This window comes from Eulemur rufifrons, chromosome 9 (assembly GCF_041146395.1).
Source record: "Eulemur rufifrons isolate Redbay chromosome 9, OSU_ERuf_1, whole genome shotgun sequence".
NCBI classification, from domain to species: Eukaryota; Metazoa; Chordata; class Mammalia; order Primates; family Lemuridae; genus Eulemur; species Eulemur rufifrons.
The window spans coordinates 42043738-42068941 of NC_090991.1; the positions used below are offsets into that span (position 1 = coordinate 42043738).

At 39.4% G+C, this 25204-nt stretch overlaps 1 protein-coding gene and 2 non-coding genes across 6 annotated transcripts in view; all 3 read right to left on the minus strand.

Annotated features, from left to right (window-relative positions):
- Positions 1 to 2334: 2334 nt before the first annotated feature.
- On the minus strand, positions 2335 to 2441 carry LOC138392686 (U6 spliceosomal RNA). The gene has a single exon (XR_011234972.1). It is a non-coding gene; the product is annotated as a U6 spliceosomal RNA (small nuclear RNA).
- Positions 2442 to 10539: 8098 nt separating this feature from the next.
- On the minus strand, positions 10540 to 10647 carry LOC138392699 (U6 spliceosomal RNA). Its single transcript, XR_011234985.1, has one exon. It is a non-coding gene; the product is annotated as a U6 spliceosomal RNA (small nuclear RNA).
- A 4344-nt stretch (positions 10648 to 14991) lies between these two features.
- The window catches only part of CDC27 (cell division cycle 27), a 62653-nt gene continuing 52440 nt past the window's right edge, over positions 14992 to 25204 (minus strand). For all 4 annotated transcript variants that reach the window (XM_069482749.1, XM_069482748.1, XM_069482746.1 and 1 more), the window contains exons 17-19: positions 20449 to 20523; positions 19519 to 19675; positions 14992 to 17954 (exon numbers count right to left, since the gene is read on the minus strand). In XM_069482749.1, the coding sequence (XP_069338850.1) occupies positions 17872 to 17954; positions 19519 to 19675; positions 20449 to 20523 (315 nt within the window). In that variant the 3' untranslated portion in view covers positions 14992 to 17871. The remainder of the gene's footprint in view (positions 17955 to 19518; positions 19676 to 20448; positions 20524 to 25204) is intronic.

The window sequence follows — 25204 nt, forward strand, 5'->3', positions numbered from 1 at the left end:
ACTCTGGGTGGTGGAGGAGGGAGGATCACTTGAGCTCAGGAGTTTGAGACCAGCCTGAGCAAGAGGAAGACCCCCATGTCTACAAAGAATAGAAAAATTAGCCAGGTGTGGTAGCACACAACTGTAGTCCCAGCTACTTAGGAGGCTGAGGCAGGAGGATCGCTTGAGCCCAGGAGTTTGAGGTTGCTGTGAGCTAGGCTGACACCCCTGCACTCTACCCCAGGAGACGGAGCAAGACCCTGTCTCAAAAAAAAAAAAAAAAAAAAAAAAAAAGAGAGAGAGAGGGAGACAGAGAGAGAGAAAGCTTGAGGCATATTGCAGATCTGAATGGATGGGGAAAAGGAGCCCAGGATGGGGTATCATTTATTCACAAGAAGGAAACAAATTACAAAAAGAAAATATCTTTGTCAGTTAAGAATCTTCTCTCTGAGTTTATTATAATAATTCTGCTTAAATCAATCCTAGAAAACACCTTCAGTCCAACTCCTTATTTCATATCTATGAAATGGAGCCAAAAATGGCACCAACCTCTTAAGGTTGTTGTGAAGATTAAATTAGTTAATACATTTGATGAATTTAAAAAGTGTCTGGCACAGGCTAAACATTCAATTTTTTTCTTTTTCTTTTCTTTTTTTTTTTTTTGAGACAGAGTCTCACTTTGTCACCTAGGCTAGAGTGCAGTGGTGTCATCATAGCTGACTGCAACCTTAAACTCCTGGGCTCAAGCAATCCTCCTGCCTCAGCCTCCAAGTAACAGGAACTACAGGTGTACGCTACCATGACTGGCTAATTTTTCTATTTTTGGTAGAGATGGGGTCTCACTCTTGCTCAGGCTGGTCTCGAACTGCTGAGCTCATGTGATCCTCCTACCTCAGCCTCCCAGAGTTCCAGGATTACAGGGGTGAGCCGCCACGCCTGGCCTAAACAATCAATTTTTCACTATCATTATTATTATGTTTAGCATCTTGTATTCCATGGAACATTTCTGGTATGATTATTTGTATTAATGACAGGGATGATAGCAAATTAAGACCAATGAGAAGGTTAACCCAGAACACTTGTTTTTTCATTTAAAGGTTTCTAATTTAGAGTATTCCATTTTTTCCAGGTACATTTTCATTCCTCTAGGGAAAAATATCAGTGTCTCTTTAAAGGTATTTATTGTATACTCAGAAAAAAAGGTTTTGCTATTCATATCACAAAGGGCTAATTTCCATTTCCATAATGCTATATATAAAGACCTCATATAAATCAATAAAGATCTGCAGTCCTTGTACACTGCTGGTGGGCGTGTAAACTGGTACAGCCACTTTGGAAAAGACTTTGATATAATCTAATAAAATTTAAGGTAGGCGTATTCTATATCCTAGCAAACCTACTACCAGATGTATATTATGAAGAAATGCTGTATTTTAAGTATCAGGATTACTGTAAAAAAGTATTCATAGCAGCATATTCCACATTGCTCCATACTGGAAGCACCCCGAATGTCCACGCATAGAATAGTTAAATTGTGGTTCTAAGAGGCTGACAGAGCTCTAGTTTTTGACCAGTAGTATTAGTACCCATTTTTGGATGGAGACACAAGTATTTGCTGCATAACTGTTTACTAAAGTGTACAAAAATAGTTTTACATACTTTTCTGTGCGTGTTATATTTCACCATAAAAATATATTTGTAAGAAATCTCTATAGAAAAATGGACAAAGTATATGGGTATATGACAGAATTTCACAAAAGGAAAACACAAATAACCCTTAAAGGAAAGAAAACATGATCAACTTCACTAAAATACGTGCATTTAAAACTCCATTGAGATATCATTTTCAACTAACAGATCACAAAGATGAATGGTGTTTGCTAACATTGCGTTGGCAATGGGGTGGGGAAATAGCCATTGTTATACATCACTGGTGAAAACCTAAACTGTTCCAGTATCGATGGAGAGCATTAGGCAATAACCATCAAAATTACAAATGCATATACTCCTTAATCTAGCAATTCCACCTCTAGTAATTTATTCCTTCATTCGCCTAAGCATTTATTGAGTACCTACTATGTTTAGTGCCCTAGAATTTATCCTACTGATACATTCTCTGAAAAGTCTAGAAACATGGGGCTATTTATTTCATGATTATCACAGAGTTGCTCATGGGGAAAAAAGATAGAATCTCAACAAGAGAATATAATTAAGATTATATCAGAGGACATTAGCTAAAACGAAAAAAGTACAATAAATATTTTCCCTGCTTCTAAATTTTTTGATACCCTATATACATTTTTTTTCACAAGGTACTTTGTTAGTATTTTTTTCCTTTTTTTTTAATATTTTTAAAGAAATATGGAACGCTTCACAAATTTGCGTGTCATCCTTGCACAGGGGCCATGCTAATCTTCTCTGTATCGTTCCAGCTTTAGTATATGTGCTGCTGAAGTGAGCACAATACCCTATATACATATGGTTAATGGCTTGTTTGTTTTTTAAGAAACATTTGTCACTGCAAAGGATGGGAGGAAATAAAACCTAAATGCACTTTATTGTAGGACTGGTTAAATGAATTATGGTTCAAATCCTGCTCTGTCACCAGGGTTGGCTTCATGGGCATGTGACCTGTGCAGTCACACAGGGTCCCACATTCAGAAAGGCCCCATGCTTTGCTGTTGCCATCTTGAAATTCTTTTTTTTTTTTTTTTTTTTGTTGAGACAGAGTCTCACTTTGTTGCCCAGGCTAGAGTGAGTGCCGTGGCATCAGCTTAGCTCACAGCAACCTCAGACCCCTCGGCTTAAGCGATCCTACTGCCTCAGCCTCCCGAGTAGCTGGGACTACAGGCATGCGCCACCATGCCCGGCTAATTTTTTCTATATAGATTTTTAGTTGTCCATATAATGTCTTTCTATTTTTAGTAGAGACGGGGTCTCGCTCAGGCTGGTCTCGAACTCCTGACCTTGAGCGATCCACCCGCCTCGGCCTCCCAGAGTGCTAGGATTACAGGCGTGAGCCACCGCGCCCGGCCTGAAATTCTTAATAATTTTACTTTTGAGGAGATATGCACAATTTGCTGCCCCATTTGCATATAGCCTTTGTGATATCCCATGAGCACAGAATTCTGGTCGACTCATGATGCATGGAAGTTCAGCAAGACTCAAAGTGAGTTCAAGGTAAGTGTGTTACTTATAGGGCTGAGACTGAGTAAGCCGGACACTGACAACCCTGAGAGACCATGCTTTCCATTTGAGCGAGGACTGGCTTCAAACTCAGAAAGAAGGCAGTAGCATTCTGTGAAACATGAGGACCAAGGAAGCATATCACATCCTTCCTTATTTGTGTTATTTCTCTATATTGGCCAATCACCTATGCTGAAAATGATGACAAAAAGAGAAAAGGAAGGCAAGGCAACCCATAGTTCCTTTTCCTTTCAGGCCTTCCTTATTCATCAGTAAGCTGAAGGCACAGAGTGCTGGTAGGTCGTGGATGAGTCAAGAAGTGAAATCAAAACAGTTGAGTTAGTTTTGTATAGCATTTCCACTGTCCTGATAAGAACAAAACACATGTGCAAGTATAAGCTACAGAATACAAATTGTAGGCTGGACAGGGTGGCTCACACCTGTAATTCTAGCACTCTGGGAGGCCACAGCAGGAGGATTGCTTGAGCTCAGGAGTTTAAGACCAGCCTGAGCAAGAATGAGACTCCGTCTCTACAAAAAATAGAAAAATTATCTAGGCATCATGGCATGAGCCTCTAGTCCCAGCTACTCAAGAGGCTGAGGTAGGAGGATTGCTTGAGGTCAGGAGTTGGAGGTTGCAGTGAGCTACGATGATGCCACTGTACTCTACCCAGAACGACAGAGCGAGACTGTTTAAAAAAAAAAAAAATTACGAATTGTAAAATTTTGGCAATTCAACATACAGATTAAGTGCTCTGTGAAACTGGCTTTGTATAATGTAAAGATGAATGGTAAAATTCATGCTAATGATTTAAATTTTTAATTTTTCTTTACTTAGAATAACATTAAATAGCAAATAAACACCATAACAAGTCAAGACAGAGATGGCAAAAGAAAGAAAAAAACCTTTATATTTTAGTACCATTAGGGAACTTTTTCTTACTTTTCGAGCAAGAGAGCCCATTTTGCACTGGGCCCCACAAATCAGGAGCTGGTCCTGTCCTTCAATGACAAGTTGTGTGACACTCGACAAGTTATTTAAACTGTAAGTACTCGGTTTCCATCGGTGTAAAATAAGAATAACAATAATACCTATTTTATCGTATTGTTAAAAGGATTAAATATACTAGTATAAAACTCTTAGAATAGCCTTCAGCTATTACATAACTATCTAATATTATTGTCATTATTGAGGCGTGGTTATTATCAAATATAGAATGGAATAGTATCCAACCAGAAAAAGGAAAGAGGAAGCCCTACCTACCTGTACTGCTAGAGGATGATCTCAAAGATATAAGTGGGGAAAAAAGGTATCAGTGTTTTGTTTTTGTTTTTGAGACAGAATCTCGCCCTGTTGCCTGAGATAGAGTACAGTGGTGTCATCACAGCTCACTGCAACCTCCAACTCCTGGTTTCAAGCAATCCTCCTGCCTCAGCCTCCGGAGTAGCTGGGATTGACTATAGGCTCACGCCACGATGCCTGGCTAATTTTTCTATTTTTTGTGGAAGCGGGTCTTGCTCTTGCTCAGGCTGGTCTTGAACTCCTGAGCTCGAGCAATCCTCCCATCTTGGCCTCCCAGAGTGCTAGGATTACAGGCGTGAGCCATTAAGCCCGGCCAATGTCAATGTTTATGACATGTTTCCATTTGTATAAGGAAGAAGAAAAAGAATGTCTTTACATATGTACTTCTGTACACTTAAAACATGTTTCTGGAAGGATATACAATTAAATATACCAGCTGATTCCAAGAAGGGGAAACAAGTAGCTGGCAAATGAGATGGAGGAGAATTTTTTTAAGTTTTTGAACTATGTCAATGTATCATTTATTAAAAATAAACATTTTAAATGATCTTTTTTTAAGTTTCCATACATAGAATTCTATATAGTATTTTACAGAGAAACTAGAGAAAATGGTGGTGACTCGACAGAGCAGGTGAATGGAAGGAGTTTCTGCTGGTTCCGGATTCGCCAGTCCCAGCCTGGCCCTAGTTTGGAGTGCCTTGCACATAGCGGGTGCTAAACCCGAGGAGCAGCAGCGAACAGGAAAACCAAATTCCATCTTCAACAAATAGTTACAACACACTGTGATGAGTTTCAGGTGACCATGGGTGCTTATATTAGGAGAGCAAGCAAATTGTGCCCCCCAGTTTTATTGTCCCAACAATAACATTTCAATCTTGTGATATAATAACGCCTCGAGTTTTCTAGTTGAAGGTGATACACCTGAACCATTATCAAAAAGACCTGTTGCTTATGTTTGGTTGCTCACTCACCTGTGCCTGTGAGCTTCATTGGGACCGCTCAGTCTGTGTGCAACAGGGATAGGCATGTAGTTTGGGGCCATGTAACTCACTTAACAGCAAGTTCCAATGGCAGTGGGTTTACCATGTTGCAGCTATAGGATCTTAGGCAAATATTTAATGATTCTGTGTCTGTTTTCTCAGTAATACCTACCTCCCATGGTTGTTGTAAATATTAACAGAGCGAATCCTTCATATAGTAGGCGCTCAATAAAGGTTGGCTAATGCTGTTGCTGTTGTTGTTCTGCCCTTCTGGATTAACATATAAGAAGAGATGAGACCCTGAACTGTATAGACTGCCCCCATACCCACTCATTTGCATCTGTTTTCCTTTACAGTATCACATATCTATGACATCCTTTTATTCCCACTGTCACCAGTTTAGTTAGATCACTGGGCAGAGACAGCCAGGAAGGCTGGAGTGAAATGCAGGCGGGTAGACATTGACTCTCTTCATTCCTAAGTTAATGGCACAGGCTTCTGCATTCTCCATCATCAGTTCCTGGAGCTGAATGTTCCCTGCTTTTAGCAATTAGGTTTCTGCTCATCTCAACCTCAATGTTCATTAATAGTTACTGAGCAGCTGCTGTGTGCCAGGCACTGCCAAGCCCTGGAGATGCGAAGATGAATAAGATGGCGCCCCTGCCTTCAAGTGTTACACAGAGGTGGAAAAGACAGACAAAAACAGGCAAAGCAGGAGTGGGGTGAGGCCTGACCTAGACGGAAGCATGGGGGCAGAATAGCAGGTGCAACTTCCAGAAGGTGAGGGATAGCTTACCACTTTCCAGAAACTGATAGTTTAGTGTGGCCAAATCATAGAGCTCTCGAAAGGAAACCAGATGAGATTAATCTGGAATAGTGGTTCTCCAACTTTAATGTGCATAAAAACCACCCTTGTTTAAATAATCTCCTCAACTCCATCCCTGGAGATCGTGACTTGGTGGGTCAGAGGTGGGCCTGTCAAGAAGCGCTGCTGGTCTGAGGGCCACATGCCAAGAACCACTGACCCGGAGATGGGTAGGGTCAATTTGCAGAGTACTTGCATGTTATGCAGAGAAGGATAAGCTTCACCCGTGAGATGGTGAACAACCTTTGAGAGGTTTTAAGTCTGCAGGAGATGTGGTCACGTTTACATATTAGAAAAATCACCCTGGTTGATATGAGAAAATGGTTCAGAGAGGGCAGGACTGGAGTCAGGGAGAGAAGTTAGGGGCTACCGCAGAAAGCCAGGTGAGGAACCACAGGGAACTGCAATAAGACAGTGTCAGCGGGGAAGGGAGAGCACGTGCCAAAGCCTAGAGGTATTTAGGGTGTGATGACTGCAGGTGGGATAAGGGACAGGATGCTGAGATGACTTACAGATTTTAGCTTTGAGTGACCCCTGGAACAGAAGGAGGAAGGGAATGAGGGTGCTTCTCACACAGAGAGAGAATGAAGATTTGAGAGGCAGGTGTAGCTTGTGGCACTTTGGGTTTGAGATGTCTGTGGGGCATCAGAAATAGTTTCAGGCCAGATGCGGTAGTGCGCGTCTGTAGTCCCAGCTACTCGGGAGGCTGAGGCAGGAGGATCTCTTGAGTCCAGGAGTTCTGGGCTGTAGTGCGCTATGCCGATCGGGTGTCCCCACTGAGTTCGGCATCAATATGGTGACCTCCCGGGAGCAGGGGACCACCAGGTTGCCTAAGGAGGGGTGAACCGGCCCAGGTCGGAAACGGAGCAGGTCAAAACTCCCGTTGTTGATCAGCAGTGGGATCGCACCTGTGAATAGCCACTGCACTCCAGCCTGGGCCACATAGCCAGACCCCGTCTCTTAAAAAAAAAAAAAAAAAAGAAATAGTTTCAGAAGTTGACCAGTAGGCCGGGGTCACAACCTGAGCAGCAAAATGTGGGTCTGAACCCTAGCCTAGCTCTGAAGCCCACAATCTGGAGCCTGAGACAAGCTGCTTAGGCATTGACCCTCAGTTTCCTCATCTAAAAGGAGGATAGGCTGGGTGCGGTGGCTCACGCTTGTAATCCTAGCACTCTGGGAGGCTGAGGCGGGAGGATTGCTTGAGCTTAGGAGTTGGAGACCCGCCTGAGCAAGAGTGAGACCCTGTCTCTACTAAAAATAGAAAAATTAGCCAGGCGTGGTGGCACACTACTGGGGAGGCTGGGGCAGGAGGATTGGTGAGATCCCATTTAAAAAAAAGTAAGTAATTTTTGTATATTACTCTTACATCTTGCACCTTTGCAGAATTTGTTTACTAGTTCTAACAGTTTTGTGGACTCCTCAGTATTTCTTATATACAAGATCATGTCATCTGCAAATAAAGATAGTTATATTTCTTCCTTTCCAATCTGTAGCCTTTTATTTCTCTTTGCCCTGGCTAGAACGTCCAATACAATGTCAAACAGAAGTGGCAAGAGTGAACATTCTTGTCTTGTTCCTGACGTTAGGAGAAAAACTTTTAGTCTTCCATCATTAAAATTACGTATGCTGTTATGTGTGGGTTTTTTATAGATGGTCTTTACTGGGTGGAGGAAGTTTCCTTCTGTTCCTTGTTTGTTGAATATACGTGCTTTATTTTATGCATTTAAAATGTTATTTCAAGAAGGGATTCACAGGCCTTATGAGATTGGGAAAGCATCCCACAGCACAGTTAATGTGAAGGGCCCCTACTATGTGGCAACATGGGGTTGGGTGACAACTGTAGGACAGGCCTGTGCTTCTCTAGTTTGTCACAATCTCTGCCATCCTCTGTAATATCTTCAATACCTGGGTGCGGTGCACTGAATTGCGTCTCCCCCCAAATTCATATGGTGAAGTCCTAACCCCCAGTGTGACTGTATTTGGAGATAGGGCCTTTATGGAAGTAATTAAGGTTCAATGAACTCATAAAGGTGGGGCCCTGATCCCACAGGATTAGTGTTCTTATAAGAAGAGACACAAGAGAGCTCTCCAGCTCTCTGCCATGTGAGAACGCAGCCAGGAATAGAGCCCACACCAGAAACTTGACTCTTTGGGAACCTTGATCTTAGACTTTCCAGCCTCCAGAACTGTGAGAAAAGGTTTTATATTATTTAGGCCACCCAGCCTATGGTATTTTGTTATGGTAGCCTGAGGAGATTAAGACACTGGACCTGCATCACTCAATTTTTGTTACCTGCTTAGCCCTGTGACAGCATTCTAGTTTGTGACTCTTGTTTAAGTGACCATGAAGCCAAAACTGGTTAGGAAGGAAGCAAAATCCAGACAGATTAACAAAAAAAAAAAAAAAAAAAAAAAAAGATTAACAGGATCTAGCTTCCAGAAGATGGAAGAGTGGAGGAAATGCAAGTAAGGAAGCAGGAAAGCTGAATGCTGGGAGCTCGAGTTTTGGCAGTGGAGCTGGTCCAGGGCCTGGTCATGGGTGGGGGCTGCTACAGCTTGGAAGGTCACTGGGTTGAAGAGATTGAGGAAAGATGAAGCACAGGTGTTAGAGCTAGCCAGGGCGATGGAAAGGAAGATACCCACACCATAAATTAACATGGAATGAATGGAAGGTTGGTGGATGATGGATTTGGGGTCTCGTAGCTTGGTGACATGGCCTCAAAAGGAAGAGATTGTATGTGGGGGTGGAGGAGGCAAGGTATGTGGGCAGCAGTGGGGAGCTATGAGAACTCTATCTCTTCAGCATAATCCCCGTCCACACAAACCTCACAATCCAGTAATCCTCTTCTCTAGAAACAGTGTTCCCTAAGGCAAGGACAGCTTCTGTGTTGTTCATTTTTGTGTGTTTTCACCTGTTGCTAATCACAAAGTTTTGATCTGTCTGTTTAATCATTCTCATTTTATTGTTCTTTATTTGCACAGAAAGGGAAAGGAATGAGGCAGGGAATAAAATGTGGCTTCTTGCAACTGTGACAACCAAATATTCCAGATTTTAAAGAACAGTTCATATTTCAGGTATTCCATGCCTTTGTAAAAAGTTGAGTATTAGGTAATATGTCCTGAATTTTTGTTTTGCAACATATGGTTATTATGTTTATAATACCTCTGGAGTGATCCACTGGGGACAAATGCTATGTTTTTGTTTTGTTTTCTTTTGTTTTGTTTTTAGGTAAGAAGGTACAAAATTTATTTAGAATGAAAAAAGAAATCATAACAAATACTGGAGATTTTAGGTCTTTTTCTTTTTGAATCAGAAATGCTGGCATAGAAATGCTTATGCAGAAACACTTTATCAAAACTTAGCTTCTTCTATCTGCCTAGAACATTCTCTAACTCCTAGCTATTCCCAGCCCTCACAGTGGCCCGTGTAAGTAAAAAAAAGACCTGTAATTTAAGCAGCATAAGCTTCATCATGAATCTGCCTCTGGAAGGAGGGGAAGCTAGTCCAGTATGGTAGGTAGATAGAATTCTAAGACAGCCTCAAGATTCCCATCTGCCTAGTTAACATACCCTGTGTAATCCTCTCCAGCCTTCTTGAAATTGGGCTTAGAAACTCGAGAGTTCCCCAAGGACAATCCTGTATTCCTTCCTTGTTCTAAAATTTCTGTCACTAATCTGTGGCTAAGTGGGCCTAGGCCAGGCTGAGATGTGCTTTAGATGAGAGTCTGCAAGAAGGCAAGCCTTCTGGGAAAAAGTTGGGGCTGTGGGATCTGTGGGACAGCCCATTCTATTTTTTTTTTTTTTTTTCCTTTTTTTTTCTTGAGACAGAGTCTCACTCTGTTGCCCGGGCTAGAGTGCCATGGCGTCAGCCTAGCTCACAGCAACCTCAAACTCCTGGGCTCAAGCGATCCTCCTGCCTCAGCCTCCCGAGTAGCTGGGACTACAGGCATGCACCACCATGCCCAGTTTATTTACTTACTTTTTGGTCTTAAGCTCCTTGCCTAAAGCAATCCTCCCACTTTGGCCTCCCAAAGTGTAAAAAATTCTTTATACTTTAGGAGTTATTGGCCTTTTATTTGTGGTACATGGGCAAATTTCTTCCCAGTTTGTTATCTGTCTTATGGCTTTTGCCATGCAAAACGTTTTTATTTTCATGTAGTCAAATTTATCAACATTTGTCCTGTTTTTTTTTCCAATTTAAGGTGACTTTCCACTTTCTCGTATGCTTTTTTTTTTTTTTTTTAATTTTTATTGCGTGTCATCCTTGCGCAGGGGCCATGCTAATCTTCTCTGTATCGTTCCAATTTTGGTATATGTGCTGCCGAAGCGAGCACTCTCGTATGCTTTTTAAAGGATATTTCTTTTTCTTTAGCTTTGTGGTTGGTTTTGGGGGAGACTTCATCAGCAGAAAACCTTTAATTTTCATTTCCTAACCTTTTGCAATAGTTGTGTATGGATGTGGGCCCACTTTATTCCAAATCATTCCATTCACAAAATTCCTAATTTGAGTGCCCTCATTTGTCAGTTCTGCCCTCTTGTGCAGCTTAAAGATTCTGTTGGTGGGGGTGGGAGAAAAGCTTGGTGTGCCTTGTTTCTCTTTTCTTTTAGTCTTACATTTCCCCCTTTTTCCTTTCACTGCTCTCCTTGTAACTGATTCTCCTCCAGAAACACTGCTTCTACTAGGTGGCCACTCCTGGTCCTACACATTTTCAAACCTTTCCCCAAAGCCAGGGCTATAATCTACCTGTGTTCAGTATTTTACATTCATTTCACTTTTTTTTCCCTGGAGAGTCTGTGCGTCCTCTAAGCCCTTTACTCCATTCTGCTCTGTCCCATGGAGTGCTTTACCTCTTTCTTCACCCTCCACACCCACAGGCTGCTTATTATTCACACAGGATCCCTGTTGTGAGTTTTTTCCTCTACTGACAGGTAATTTGAAGTTGCAGTGTTCTGGTACTGAAGGCATGAGCCCTGTGTAGTTTTTATTTGTTCTACTTGATTTTATGGTTGTTTTGAGTGGGTGAGGGAGAGATTTGTATTAATAATTAGGCTACTGCTATTGTTCTCAGCCCCAGAAATCTCAACAAGAATTTCTTAATACATTGCAAAACCTGGTCATGATGAAAACTAGCAATAGAAAGGTTTCTTTTTTTATAATTTTTTTTTTCTTTTTTCTTTTTTTTTTTGAGACAGAGTCTCGTTCTGTTCCCCGGGCTAGAGTGCCGTGGCGTCCTCCTACCTCACAGCAACCTCAAACTCCTGGGCTCAAGCAATCCTCCTGCCTCAGCCTCCCCAAGTAGCTGGGACTACAGGCGTGCGCCACCATGCCTGGCTGATTTTATTTTTTCTATATATTTTTAGTTGGCCAGATAATTTCTTTCTATTTTTAGTAGCGACGGGCTCTCGCTCTTGCTCAGGCTGGTCTTGAACTCCTGAACTCAAGCAATCCTCCCTCCTCGGCCTCCCAGAGTGCTAGGATTACAGGCGTGAGCCACCACGTCCAAACTTTTAAAGGTTCTAATTCATCTCATCTTTGACTAAGACAATCTCTAGACCTCCACCGGGATTAATCCCATCTTCAGCTAAAACGGTCTCATGACAGATGCCTATCCAGACAATTCCCTTGAGCCATCTCCTGTGGCACAAAGAACAAAAGACATTCCCTTGCCCCTCCTAACCACTGGCCTGAGGCAGGAATGCAGGTCCCAGTTCCCCAAAAGGAGTGCAGGATGTCTTAAGGAAACAAAACATTTTTGCCATTTTTTCAAGCCATTTCTTCTGTTACATATTCCCCCATCAATATAACCCTTCCATATCCATGGGAGGAGGGGCGACTACTCTGCTACAGTATGTATTTTTTTTCTTTCTTAAAAATGGTTTTATAGGCCAGAAACAGTGGCTCATGCCTGTAATCCTAGCACTCGGGGAGGCTAAGTTAGTAGGATCATTTTGAGGTAACATAGCGAGATCCCATCTTTACAAAAAATGGAAAAATTAGCCGGGCATGGTGATGCATGCCGGTAATTGCAGCTACTTGGGAGGCTGAGGCAGGAGGATTGAGAAGCCTAGGAGTTAGAGGTTGCAGTGAGCTATGACACCATTGCACTCTAGCCGGGGCAACAAAGAGAGACCCTATCATTTTTTTTTTTTTTTTTTTTTTTTGAGACAGAGTCTCACTCTGTTGCCCGGGCTAGAGTGAGTGCCCTGGCATCAGCCTAGCTCACAGCAACCTCAAACTCCTGGGCTCAAGCGATCCTCCTGTCTCAGCCTCCCGAGTAGCTGGGACTACAGGCATGCACCACCATGCCCGGCTAATTTTTTCTATATATATTTTTAGCTGTCCATATAATTCTTTCTATTTTTAGTAGAGATGGGGTCTCGCTCTTGCTCAGGCTGGTCTCGAACTCCTGAGCTCAAACGATCCGCCCACCTCGGCCTCCCAGAGTGCTAGGATTACAGGCGTGAGCCACCGCGCCCGGCCGAGAGACCCTATCTTAAAAGAAAAAAAAATGTTTTATGTTACACATTTTCAAGGTCTTTAATTTTCTATTCAAACATAGCTTTTAGCCTCATGTTGAAAATTCTATTTAGATAGTGTTGACAATGACTCTCTCCTTTAACCAAAACTTAAGTCAGGCTCCTAAGTCCTTTTTGTCTAGGCTTGACCTCGGGCTTCCTTCTCTGTCCTTGTAGAATCCAGCTGGTACAGCAATTCTGCTGTATCAGTTTTGCAAAAAAACCCCACCCTTGATATCTTATCCACCTGGCCAGCCTTCAGCAATAATCCTATCAAGCCAGTTTAGGCAGAAACCCCTCATCCCTGATGTTTTCTTTTATTAATCCTCCATCCACTGACCCCACCCTGCTCCTTGGACATAAATCTCCACTTGTCCCTATTGGAGTCAGAGTTGAGTCCCATCTCTCTCCCCTAATGCAAGACCCTGCTGCAGTGGTCCCTACACCTATGTCCATGGCCCTCTCTGAATAAAGTTCTGCCTTATCCTTTTTAGCAAATGTCATAAATTTTTCTCTAACAGTGTTGAATATAAAAGAATGCTTGTGATGGGGAAAATTGGTAATGAAAATGGAAAGAACTAAAAGAAAACTAAAGATTTAATTTTCTGTTTTAGATTCTAGTCACTCAGGCTGGGCACTGTGGCTCAGGCTTGTAATCCCCGCACTCTGGGAGGCCAAGGCGGGTGGATAGGTTGAGTTCAGGAGTTCCAGGCCAGCCTCAGCAAGAGCGAGACCTCGTCTCTACTAAAATTAGAAATAAATTAGCTGGACAACTAAAAATATATATAGAAAAAATTAGCCAGGCATGGTGGTGCATGCCTGTAGTCCCAGCTACTCAGGAGGCTGAGGCAGTAGGATTGCTTGAACCCAGGAGTTTGAGGTTGCTGTGAGCTAGGCTGATGCCACGACACTCTAGCCTGGGTGACAGAGTGAGACCCTGTCTCAAAAAAATAAAAAATAAAAAAAAAATTCTAGTCACTCAAAGAGGGAAAATATACTTCCAGTTTCAGTGTGAGAAGAGTAGAGAAGCAGGATACAGGTCAAAGCCCCACATGCAAAGGACTAGTATATGATCTACCTGAATGTATGATTAATAACAAAGTTTCCTCTGCCAAACCTGGACTTCTATGATAGTCTGTGGTAGACTATGTATTGAAAAATGCTAGAGAGGACACCTAACAGTTAAGATTAGATATGACTTGAAACATCCAGAGGAAATCCAAAACTAAATACAAGGTTTTGAAAATACATTAATGACAAAAGTGTCCACCTCTTTTCCTGCAAATACTGCCCACAAAGCAAGTAACACAACATGCAGGGCAAGGTTTCATTCGATGTAGCTATTTAACAAAGTTTGCACTTATGAAGAAAAATAAAACCTGCACTGAAACTTCACAAACCATGAGTTAGCAGCTAAACAAGTCAAAGAACAGTTCCATGTCTAAGCTTCTATTTATCCTTGCTCAGCTGACAGTTAACTGGCAGGTCCCAGGAAAGGGAAGGTTATAAAGTATGAGTTGTTCCCTCAAATCTGCCCAGCTCACCCCACTTCATGTGTTTTTTCCTGTTACTGCCCTTTTCTCAAGTCTGAATAAAACCATTCAGCCCTCTACACTTTCTCCAAGATACCAAAAAAATAAAAGATTTTCAAACTAAAATTTAGTTTCTATATTTTACTTCTTTCAGATCTTGATTTTTAAAAATAGATTCTAATTGAAACAAAAAAGCGTTGTGTCCCTTTTAAAGGAATTTCAGAAATCACATGATCAAAGAGTAAGCAGTTGACTTGCAAATTTCCAGCTGCTCCTAAGGGGCTTCAAAAAATATATTCTAAAAATTACCATCGTTTTTGTCATAGTGTTTATTTTAAAATTCCAAATAATACTAAAAAGAGTATGAGCATTTAAAAATATAAATATATTAAAAGAGGGCGTAAGTAAAAAAAAAAAAAAAAAAAAAAATAGAGAAACACTGCCCTAGACTTTTGTGGAACATAAAACTGCAATCTTTCATCACTATTTTGCTGTGCCTTACTATAAAAATACAGACGGCACAGCTCTTCTATAGCTTTAACAACTTGATTATAAATTGCTTTCAAAAGTAATTTATTTGGATTTTCCATATCCTTTAATGAATTGCAAATATATTAACAGAAAAGACTCCCCCCCAAGACTGTACAATTTCTGAAATAAGTCAGGAAAAGCAAAAAGACACAAAATTACATTGTTTCAATGCAAATAGAACACACACATCACACCCACACTTGCATTTTCCCAGGTTTTCACAAAGAAAACGGGTCACCGTATTTCTCAGTGAAGATCCATACTATCCTCTGGCTAATCAGAGACTTCCAAACTTTTTTCTTTAAAAAGAGCATTTTTAATAGACTAAATACTGGTTATCACTGAGTTTTTGTTTTAGGTACAACAGCAGCATGGTTCAAATGTTACTTGCAGTTCTCGGAAAAAATAAAAATTTTAAAGTAATGAAATACAGAAAAAGTAGGGACCACCTTTCATTATTTTGAGTACCATTGTTCTCTTGAAAAAATATTCCAACCTTCTAAAATCCCAGAGTTAAGAACCATTTCCAAGGGGAAAAATAAATCCAACGCCACAACATAACTTCTGAATAAAAGTGTGTGTGTGGAGATATATGTATATATATACACGTATATGTGTGAAACAGAAAAAAAGATGTCAAAGTACTTAGTATTTTTAATTCCTTCAAAGTAGCTTCTGAAATTTGAAGCAAACATTTTGCTTGACCAAAACATGTTCTTCTGGTTGTTTGATCCCCATTCATGAAAAAAAAAAAAAAAAAAAAAGAAGGAGGAAAAAAGGCAGAAAGAGTTACTAGGTGGAAAATAAGGCTTCCAATTCTAAATGTCTTTGAAAGTAGGTATGAGGAAAAATGAAATCAGGCCAAACTTGGGCTGAAAGTGTCCCTCAACCAGCCATTGCCATCATGTGCCTTTCTCAACTATCTTTTTATTCTTGGTCTCAAAATCAGTACCAGGAAAGACTTGCAACCTCTGGCACAGGACATAAATTCCTAGTATAAAAGGATAACTAATTATACTCTAGCAAATTATGTTCTAAGCTTAGCTTTCTCCAGGCTTTGTAACACAGAACTCAGGTCGAAGCTTTCTACGAAACTCTAAATTTGATACTGTTATACAGCTGACTTACGATTTGCCAATTAAAAAAAATAAAAGAATCTAAAATTAAATATTTTATAACTAATGGTTAATAAAATGGAATATTTGTTAGAATTCAAGTGCTAGCCTCTGGGAATTTTTAGTAATATTCACTTATTCCCAACTTTTCCTTTTCTTTATAAATTATTGTTTTAGACAGCACATACATATAGATTTAGGTAGGAAATTTTGTTAAATACCTCTCTGGCACCCAATACCTAATCCAATACTCTGACGTGAATTAATTTATAATGGTATCTAATCCACATTCAAATAAAAAGTTTAACAGTAAATGATAGAAAATTACTGAGTCTACAGGCTAAAATTTTTTTCACATCTTTTGTAATCCACCTTATTTTCACAGCTTGACTAACAAATACAGATAACCAATAGATAAATTTGTCCTTCATCGAATAATCCAAAATAATAATTGTAGGCCTGTCATTCATAAGAAAGTATAATTCGTCATACTCTGACATTGGCACTTAATAAAATGTTAACAACTAAAGTTTCTCTAAAAATTTCAAACATTACAATAAAGGAAGATATACAATTTAAGACTGTTTAAATCTGTTACTGTGAAATTCTGATAATTCCCATTTTATATGCATAATTAGATCTTTAAAATTGTGGCATTTCCCAAAGACACCAACCTATTACGACAACTCAGGAGAGAACTTGTCTCCTTCATAAGAATGTTTCTTTTTTCCCACCTAAAAATTTCCAGTATCCTAAATAACTACTCACTCTCAGTAAACATTTTGGTGACTCACATTAGTGAAAATAATCTGAAGCAGAGAGCCAAAAAGAATGGAAATTACCTCAACCAAAGGTAATCACACATTCTTGCACTCTGCTTAAACACTCAGAAAAGTCAAAGGGACACTGTCTTGAACAAATATAGCTTCGAGGTTATGGTACAATTCTGATTGTATTAAGGCTTTCACTGTCATGATCTCTTAAAGTCTCTCCATTTTAGTGTTCTCATACTGATTCTTATGGTTATCTTAAATGGATATTAAGGGCCTTGTTTTGGCTTTTCAATGGGGAACCACTCTGTCATCTCTGAATGTTAAAGGTGATCCCACAGAGCTCAAAGAGAAGAGGCAATATGGTAAGGAACAATTTTAAAGTTTGCAATACCAAGACAACAATGATCAACACTTTGAAGCAAGATGAATAAATTAAAATTCTTGGTTAGACATTGAAGTATTCTTGCCAAGAATAAGTATACACTATATGGAGGGATATCTGATTCCTACATATGAGTTCCATTATGCCCATTACATTTGTTTATAGGAGACACTGCAAGTTTAAGGTAATTTACATTCCTTGGCAATCAGGTTACTGTTATAGGCAATGTCTTTTATTGTTCCATCTGGCACTTGCTAACACCATTCTTGAAGAACCTAGAAATGAAGGTCAGTCACTCTGTTTATCAGGAAAAGAACCAAACAAAAACAAATTTTTGGAAAAATGACCAAGAAATTCTGGTTCATCACTGTTTTCCACATCTAATGGTTCCTTCAAGATAAAACATAACTCTTCCTTCCATGATAGCTTTCCAACAAAGGGAGATTAAAGAAAAAAAAAAAAGAAAGTTCCCCACCCTTCCCCACTAATCGTCATTCATACTGGTAAAGGAGCCAGTGTTGTTAGCAGCTAAATATTGCACTGCCTTTCATTCTGTGTACAGTCAGGGTCCATTGAAAGTGGCACACTCATGGTATAAGTGATGGATGATGACAATGCCGGTTTAAGAGTGAAGACTCAGTATATGGAGGGACAAGAAACATGTCAGCACTAGTCACACATCCAGTTGCAAAAGTCTGATTTCCAGAAGTTAAAATTCATCACTTTCAGCTGCATGAAGTTGTGTGTCATCCGCATCTGTCATACTGCTCTCCTGGGATTCATCTGTTCCCACTTTAAAAATAAAACAAAAGTTTACAGTAAGGTATCTGGCAAATATATCTTGTTGGTTTATGAGAACAAAGAAAACTGCATTACATTCAGAGAGATAAGACCCTAAATCAAGGCCCTTAAAAATCCTGATGTCCTTTAATAAAATGCAATTCAAGTTCCTTATTTTACAGCAGGTTTGAGATTAGTTTATTGCATTTTACCTTTAAGGTTTTAACTACTAAAACTGCCTCTGCCTAATGAATTCCTTATTCCTACCCTAGGAATTAAAACTAGCTAGCTCTCTGAGACATAAAAAAAAGACTGGCATTTCTTTCCCCCAACCTCTAAATCACTGACTCTACTTTGAGGATACTCCCTGCTAGTCCACAGAAATATAAAATGTAACCTTCAGTTTAAAAAGGGTTATTGGAATTATAATTTTAATTAAAGCCTTTCACCAAGTTTTTTGGAACAAAGACATCTAATCAGAATTTATCATCAGAATTTCTCAATTCTATTATTAAAAAACATTGATACATTAATGTCTTGGTTCTCACTAATTAAGACATATACTCAATTTAGGGATGGAGTATTTACTGCCTTAAACTGTATTCTTCATTCTTTCCTCTTTTCTTTACTCCTAAATTTATATATATTAGGCATGTATTTGGATTTTAGATTTGCCAGACCTACACAGAATTTCAATAGCCGCTATTACAGATCTGTCAATACTTTAAAATAGAGGTCCCCAACCTTTTTGGCACCAGGGACCGGTTTCATGGAAGACAATTTTTCCACAGGCTGGAGGGGCAGAGAGGAAGGTTTTGGGATGATTGAAGTGCATTATATTTACTGTGCAGTCAGACTTCTCTGCTAATGATAATCTGTATTTGCAGTCGCTCCCCAGAGCTAACATCACCACCTCAGCTCCACCGCAGATCATCAGGCATTAGATTCTCATAAGGAGTGCGCAACCTACATCTCTCGCACACGCAGTTTACATTAGCGTTCCAGCTCCTAAGAGAATCTAATGGCACTGCTGATCTGACAGGAGGTGAAGTTTATGCAGTGACGCCAGCGATGGGGAGCAGCTGTAAATAGAGATGAAGCTTTGCTCACTTGCCCACCACTCACCTCCTGCTATTCTGCTCAGTTTCTAACAGGTCACAGACCGTCCTCAGCCTAGGGATTGGGGACAGCAGCTTTAAAATGTACATAAACTTATTATTCATTCACATGGCACTTATAATGTTCTCATCATACATTTACATCTATCATCTTTTTCTCCATTACTACTTCCCTATGAAGCAGATAAGACACTATTTGTTACATATTCCAATGTAAATTGAGGCCTAGGTAAAATTCAGCAATGGATTTGTCAAAGTCACACAGCAAACTAGATCCAGAACTGAGACTAATTACCTGACTCCATATGCATTTTATTATTATATCACCCTGCTCAATTTCCCTAAAATTCCATTTGGTATAAAGAAAACACCACAGTTAGAAAAACAAAAGAGCAGCCCACAATCCTTATGCAAAAGGTAGCTTTCTAAACATTCAAAATCATATGTATGATACTTACTGATCTGTTCTTCTTGGGTTATTGGCTCCTCATCATCTGGAAGATAGCGCTTATCAATTGCCTCTTTAATCTGGTTATTGGCTCCTTTAGGATCTAAATCCATAGCCCAAGAGAAATTCATCAGGGCGAGGTGTGTTTGACCTAACTTCTTGTAAACCTAAAAATAAACAGCGACACTACATTTTTCATTTAGTTGTGAGCTTCAACTATAAAATCCTAAACATTTATAATTTAAATCAGCCTCCTGATTTATGTGCTCTAAACTCATTCTGATGGGTAGGACATCTTCATCCTATAGATGAACTCATACCAGCTTTTGAGTTCCTTTTAGTACATTCAGATATTATTTTCAGAATTCAGGCAGTAGGTTTTTAATATAAATCTCACTCTGACTGCAACAGTGACAAAGGGAATAAGTGGACTATAAGCTGCTTGATTAACATTCATTTACAGTGATTTTTAAATGGAGCTGCATCAACTCTTAACATCTGTCCATCGTTCCTAGATACTTTAACCAACTGATATCTGGGGGTCCAGTTTGTCAAGGACTCACTAGTCTGGCCTTGGGACTCCTAGAAGCCATTTCTTCTAATCAAGACAACACAGTGCCATTAATTCTTTTCTTTTGGGGGACTTCTAAGTATTTTATTGAGAATTGGAAGCCAAAGGCTTTTCATGTGGTAGTCTCAGTTATTAACTCATTACTGGCCTTGGGCTGCAAATGCTAATCTACTTCCAATGCCACAGTAGGATTAGGATTATGGGGTGTATGTTCTTGCTCCTTCATTAGGATATCATCTTGTTCAGAGGTCTAGTTGAATTTGCTCAATAGATGATGTACAGTATTATATTAATATTTATTCTTATAAAATATGAAAGTTAACATTTGCTATGAAAGTCACAGTTTAGGACCATGGCCCCAGTCTTTACCTTTCCTATTAAGAAGTAAACGAGGGATTCTTTGGGAACGATTTGTTTCAATTCTTCAAGTTCTTGTAAAGCCAACTGAAAAAGGCAAAGAAAAACCTTAGAGCAGCAAAGTTTTGACTAAGCAAGTGTTTTTATTTATTAGATTTCTCAAAATCAAACTAGATCTTAATCAATATGCTTCCTCATTGCATTAGTTCTTCTTGTAAAAACAAAATGCATGAAAACTACAACAATAGGAACTAAGAAATGGCAGGCACTCACCAGCATACACAGAATGTACACACACACACACACACACACACACACACTCTCCCACCTACACCCTTATTTCTTTGTGAAATATGCAGGGGGTGACAACCCTTGCTTTTATCATCATTTTATTTAAAACAGTAACTTCATCACATTGTGTGTGGAAGTCTGTGAAAGTGCTTTGAAAACTAAGTTGCAGAACAAAATAAGTGCGGTTCTGTCTGACCTCCTTGATACAAGCACTAATCTCTGAACATAACCGACCTAATTTTAACTAATGAAATTAAATTTAACCCTCTGAACTGAGTCAAACTGTCTAGTAATCTTTTGCTAAAGGGTTGGGGAAATTGAGAGGAAATACAAGAGAAAGAATTAGATTTGTAGTTAAAGGAGAAAGATAAGCATTAAAAACAAAACTGGCCCCCCAAATGAAATGCTGCCCTATTTTTCACCTGGACAAAAATAATTTGGTGTTACATAAAGTTAGCATGAGTGGGAGGAAATAGCTATTCTCATCACTGAAGTGGAAGTAAATTGATCCAAAGTATTAGTAAGGACAATTTAGCATTATCTATTAAATTAAAAACTACATGTAACCACTGATTGCACAATCCCACTACTAGGAATTTGTCCCAGGGATATACTTTAAAAAGAAAAAAGTTCACTAAGTCATCTTTATAAGAACATTGAACCCAACATATTACTTGTTATTGTAAAACACTAGAAACAATCAAAGTGTCTAATTGCGGCCTAGTTAAATGAATTATGGTCTATCCTCTGTAGCTGCTCAATTGTATATTAAAAATAAAAAAGGCAAAACCAAGATACCAAACAGCATGTACAGTATTATTCCTCGTGTCAAAATATGTATACTGCACACACAAAGATACATGACCTGACAAAGCACTGTTGGCTTTGAAGACGGAGGAAGTGGGCTACAGGTCAAGGAATTCTGGCAGCCTGTAGACTATGGGAAAGACAGGGAAACAGATTCCCTCCAGAAAGGAAGGCAGCCATGAAAACACCTTGATTTTAGCTCAGTAAGACTCATGTTGAATTTCAAGATAATAAATTTATGTTGTTTTAAGACATCAAATTTGTGGTAATTTGTTATAGCAGCAATAGGAAATGAATGCAACTATACCTAACTGTATAGTATACGTATAAATATTTTATAAATACATCTATGTGAGTATATGCATTTTTTTTTCTGGCATAAATAATTATATCTATGCCCTCAAACAAGGTAAGAATGGTTTGCCTTTGGGAAGGGGATGACTGATGATGGGATGAGAGGGCTTCTATTCTTCATTTGGTAGCTTTCTCTACTTTTTGAATTTTCTAATATTATGAACATTATACTTTATTTCCCTTTAATGTCCATAGAGGTTATCTACTTTTTGTTTTCTTCTTTTTACTTCTTTGTAGTAAAACAAAATCCAATGTAAGTTAGGTTTTAAAAAAAGATAAATATCAAATATATATTAACAGGAGAGTATTAAGTGAAAAAAGCAAGCTGTAGAACACTTATGTATAGTTCCATTCGTTTCCTATTGCTACCATAACAAATCACCACAAATTTGGTGTCTTAAAAACAAAATATATTTATTATCTTCAAGTTCAACCTGAGTCTTGCTGAGCTAAAATCAAGGTGTTTTCATGGCTGCCTTCCTTTCATGGCTGGAGGGAATCTGTTTCCCTGTCTTTCCTAGAGACTACAGGCTACCAGAATTCCTTGACCTGTAGCCCCCTTGCTCCGTCTTCAAAGCCAACAATGGTTTGTTGAGTTCTTTTCATGATGGTTCTTGCTACAGCTGGGAAATACTTTACCCTTTTAAGGATTCATGTGATTAGATTGGGCCCACGTGGACAATAAAGCTACTCTCCCTATCTCAAGGTTCAGATTCTTAATCACATCTACAAAATCTCTCTTGTCATGTAAGGTAACATATTCAGGTACTGGGGATCAGAGCATGGCTATCCTTGACAGCCTATTATTCTGCCTACCACATTATTCTGCTTTTCTACTTTGTTAGAAACAATTCAAAAATACAAATAATGAGGAAAAGATCTGGAGGAGTACATGCTGAGCTGTTAATAGTACTCTTCCCTGGAGGGTAAGCTTATGAGGCATTCAACTTTTATTTTTTATATTTTTATCTTCTTTAAATTTTTTATAACATATTTCTTTCATAAAAAGAAAAAAAAACCCAAAGATATAAAAAGTAAAGCAGTAATAAAAAATGGTGGGCTAGTAAAGGTATCAGAGGATTACAGAATTTAGATAACACAAGGCAACTTTTTTTGGTTTTCTTGAGAAAGAGTCTTACTCTGTCACCCGGGATACAGTGCAGTGGCATCAGCCTGGCTCACAGCAACCTCAAACTCCTGGGCTCAAGCGATCCTCCTGCCTCAGCCTCTAGAGTAGCTGGGACTACAGGCATGTACCACCATGCCTGGCTAATTTTTTCTATATATATTTTTAGTTGTCCAGCTAATTTCTTTCTATTTTTAGTAGAGATGGGGTCTCACTCTTGCTCAGGCTGGTCTCGAACTCCTGAGCTCAAGTGATCCTCCTGCCTCGGCCTCCCAGAGTGCTAGGACTACAGGTGTGAGCCCCACTGTGCCCGGCCTAATTTTTTTCTTTATTGGTGTAAAACCTTAGTTTTATTTCTCTAGAAAGTATATAAAGAATAAGAGCTGGGTGCAGTAGTACACTCCTGTAGTCCCAGTTACTTGGGAGGCTGAGGAAGAAGGATGTTTGAATCCAGGAGTTTGAAGCCAGGCTGTGCAACATAGCAAGACTCTGTCTCTTAGAAAAAATAAAAATTTAAAAAAAATTTAATACATTTCTTCCCCCTTAACCTACGACCAAATATGATTTCTTAGATTTCATAAATTTTTTATTGGCATTCTAGGAGAATGAATACAGTTTATTTAAAATCTTCTTGTAATAAGGAGTATGGAAAATAGCTAGGTGGTAAGTAAACAGGAATTAATTATAATATTATACTACCAACTATAGTGATATTTGAAAATTTCTGTAATAAAAATGAGTATAAAAAAGAAGAGTGGGCCGGGCGCGGTGGCTCACGCCTGTAATCCTAGCACTCTGGGAGGCCGAGGTGGGTGGATCGTTTGAGCTCAGGAGTTCGAGACCAGCCTGAGCAAGAGCGAGACCCCATCTCTACTAAAAATAGAAAGAAATTATATGGACAGCTAAAAATATATATATAGAAAAAATTAGCCGGGCATGGTGGTGCATGCCTGTAGTCCCAGCTACTCGGGAGGCTGAGACAGGAGGATCGCTTGAGCTCAGGAGTTTGAGGTTGCTGTGAGCTAGGCTAACGCCACGGCACTCACTCTAGCCTGGGCAACAGAGTGAGACTCTGTCTCAAAAAAAAAAAAAAAAAAAAAAAAGAAGAGTGAAGGTAACACACACACACACACACACACACACGTTTTGACAGGCTATGCTTTTTAGGCAAGTATGTAAGGGGCCAATTTGGTGTATCCTTAACACCTCACCTTCTTCCTAATTGCTGGCAACCCAAGAGAAATAAACTCAAAGGAGCTGACGGCCCAAAGTGTCTGAGAATCATCAGATCTGCTTGGCGGGGAATGGAAGATTTATAACAAATGATAATTTTATGAGGTAGGCTGTACCTCTTTCGTTTCATAGTGTTAAATAATATAGAATATATTAATATTAATTAATATGTTAAATAATATAGAATATATTAATATGGAATAGAGTACCAAATGAAAGATCTCTGGTCATGGATATCAGTTACTTAAGATCACTGAGTCACAACTGTCAAACATTACTAAGTACTCATGAAGCCTCTATCAAAATGAAGGGGACTGAGATTGATTTTAATACATTAAAAGCAGTAGTTATCACACTTTTTAGTCTTAGGATATCTTCATATTCTTTAAGTTTATTAAGGAACTCAAAGAGATTTTGTTTTTTTTTTGAGACAGAGTCTTACTCTATTGCCCAAGCTAGAGCGCCATGGCATCAGCCTAGCTCACAGCAACCTCAAACTCCTGGGCTCAAGCAATCCTCCTGCCTCAGCCTCCCGAGTAGCTGGGACTACAGGCATGAGCCACCATGCCAGGCTAATTTTTTCTACATATATTTTTAGTTGTCCAGCTAATTTCTTTCTATTTTTAGTAGGGACAGGGTCTCACTCTTGCTCAGGCTGGTCTCAAACTCTTGATCTCGAGTAATCCTTCTGTCTCGGCCTCCCAGAGTGCTAGGATTACAGGTGTGAGCCACTGTGCCCAGCCAAGAGTTTTTGTTAATGTGGGTTATAGCTATCAATACTTACTATATCAGAAATTAAAAGAGAGAAGTTTTAAAAATATTTATCCATTAATTTGAAAGTAACAATAAACATATTACATGTTAATATAGATAATTTTTTTTTTAAGAGACAAGATCTCACTCTGTCACCCAGGATGTAGAGAAGTGGTGCAATCATTGCAGCCTCTAATTCCTGGG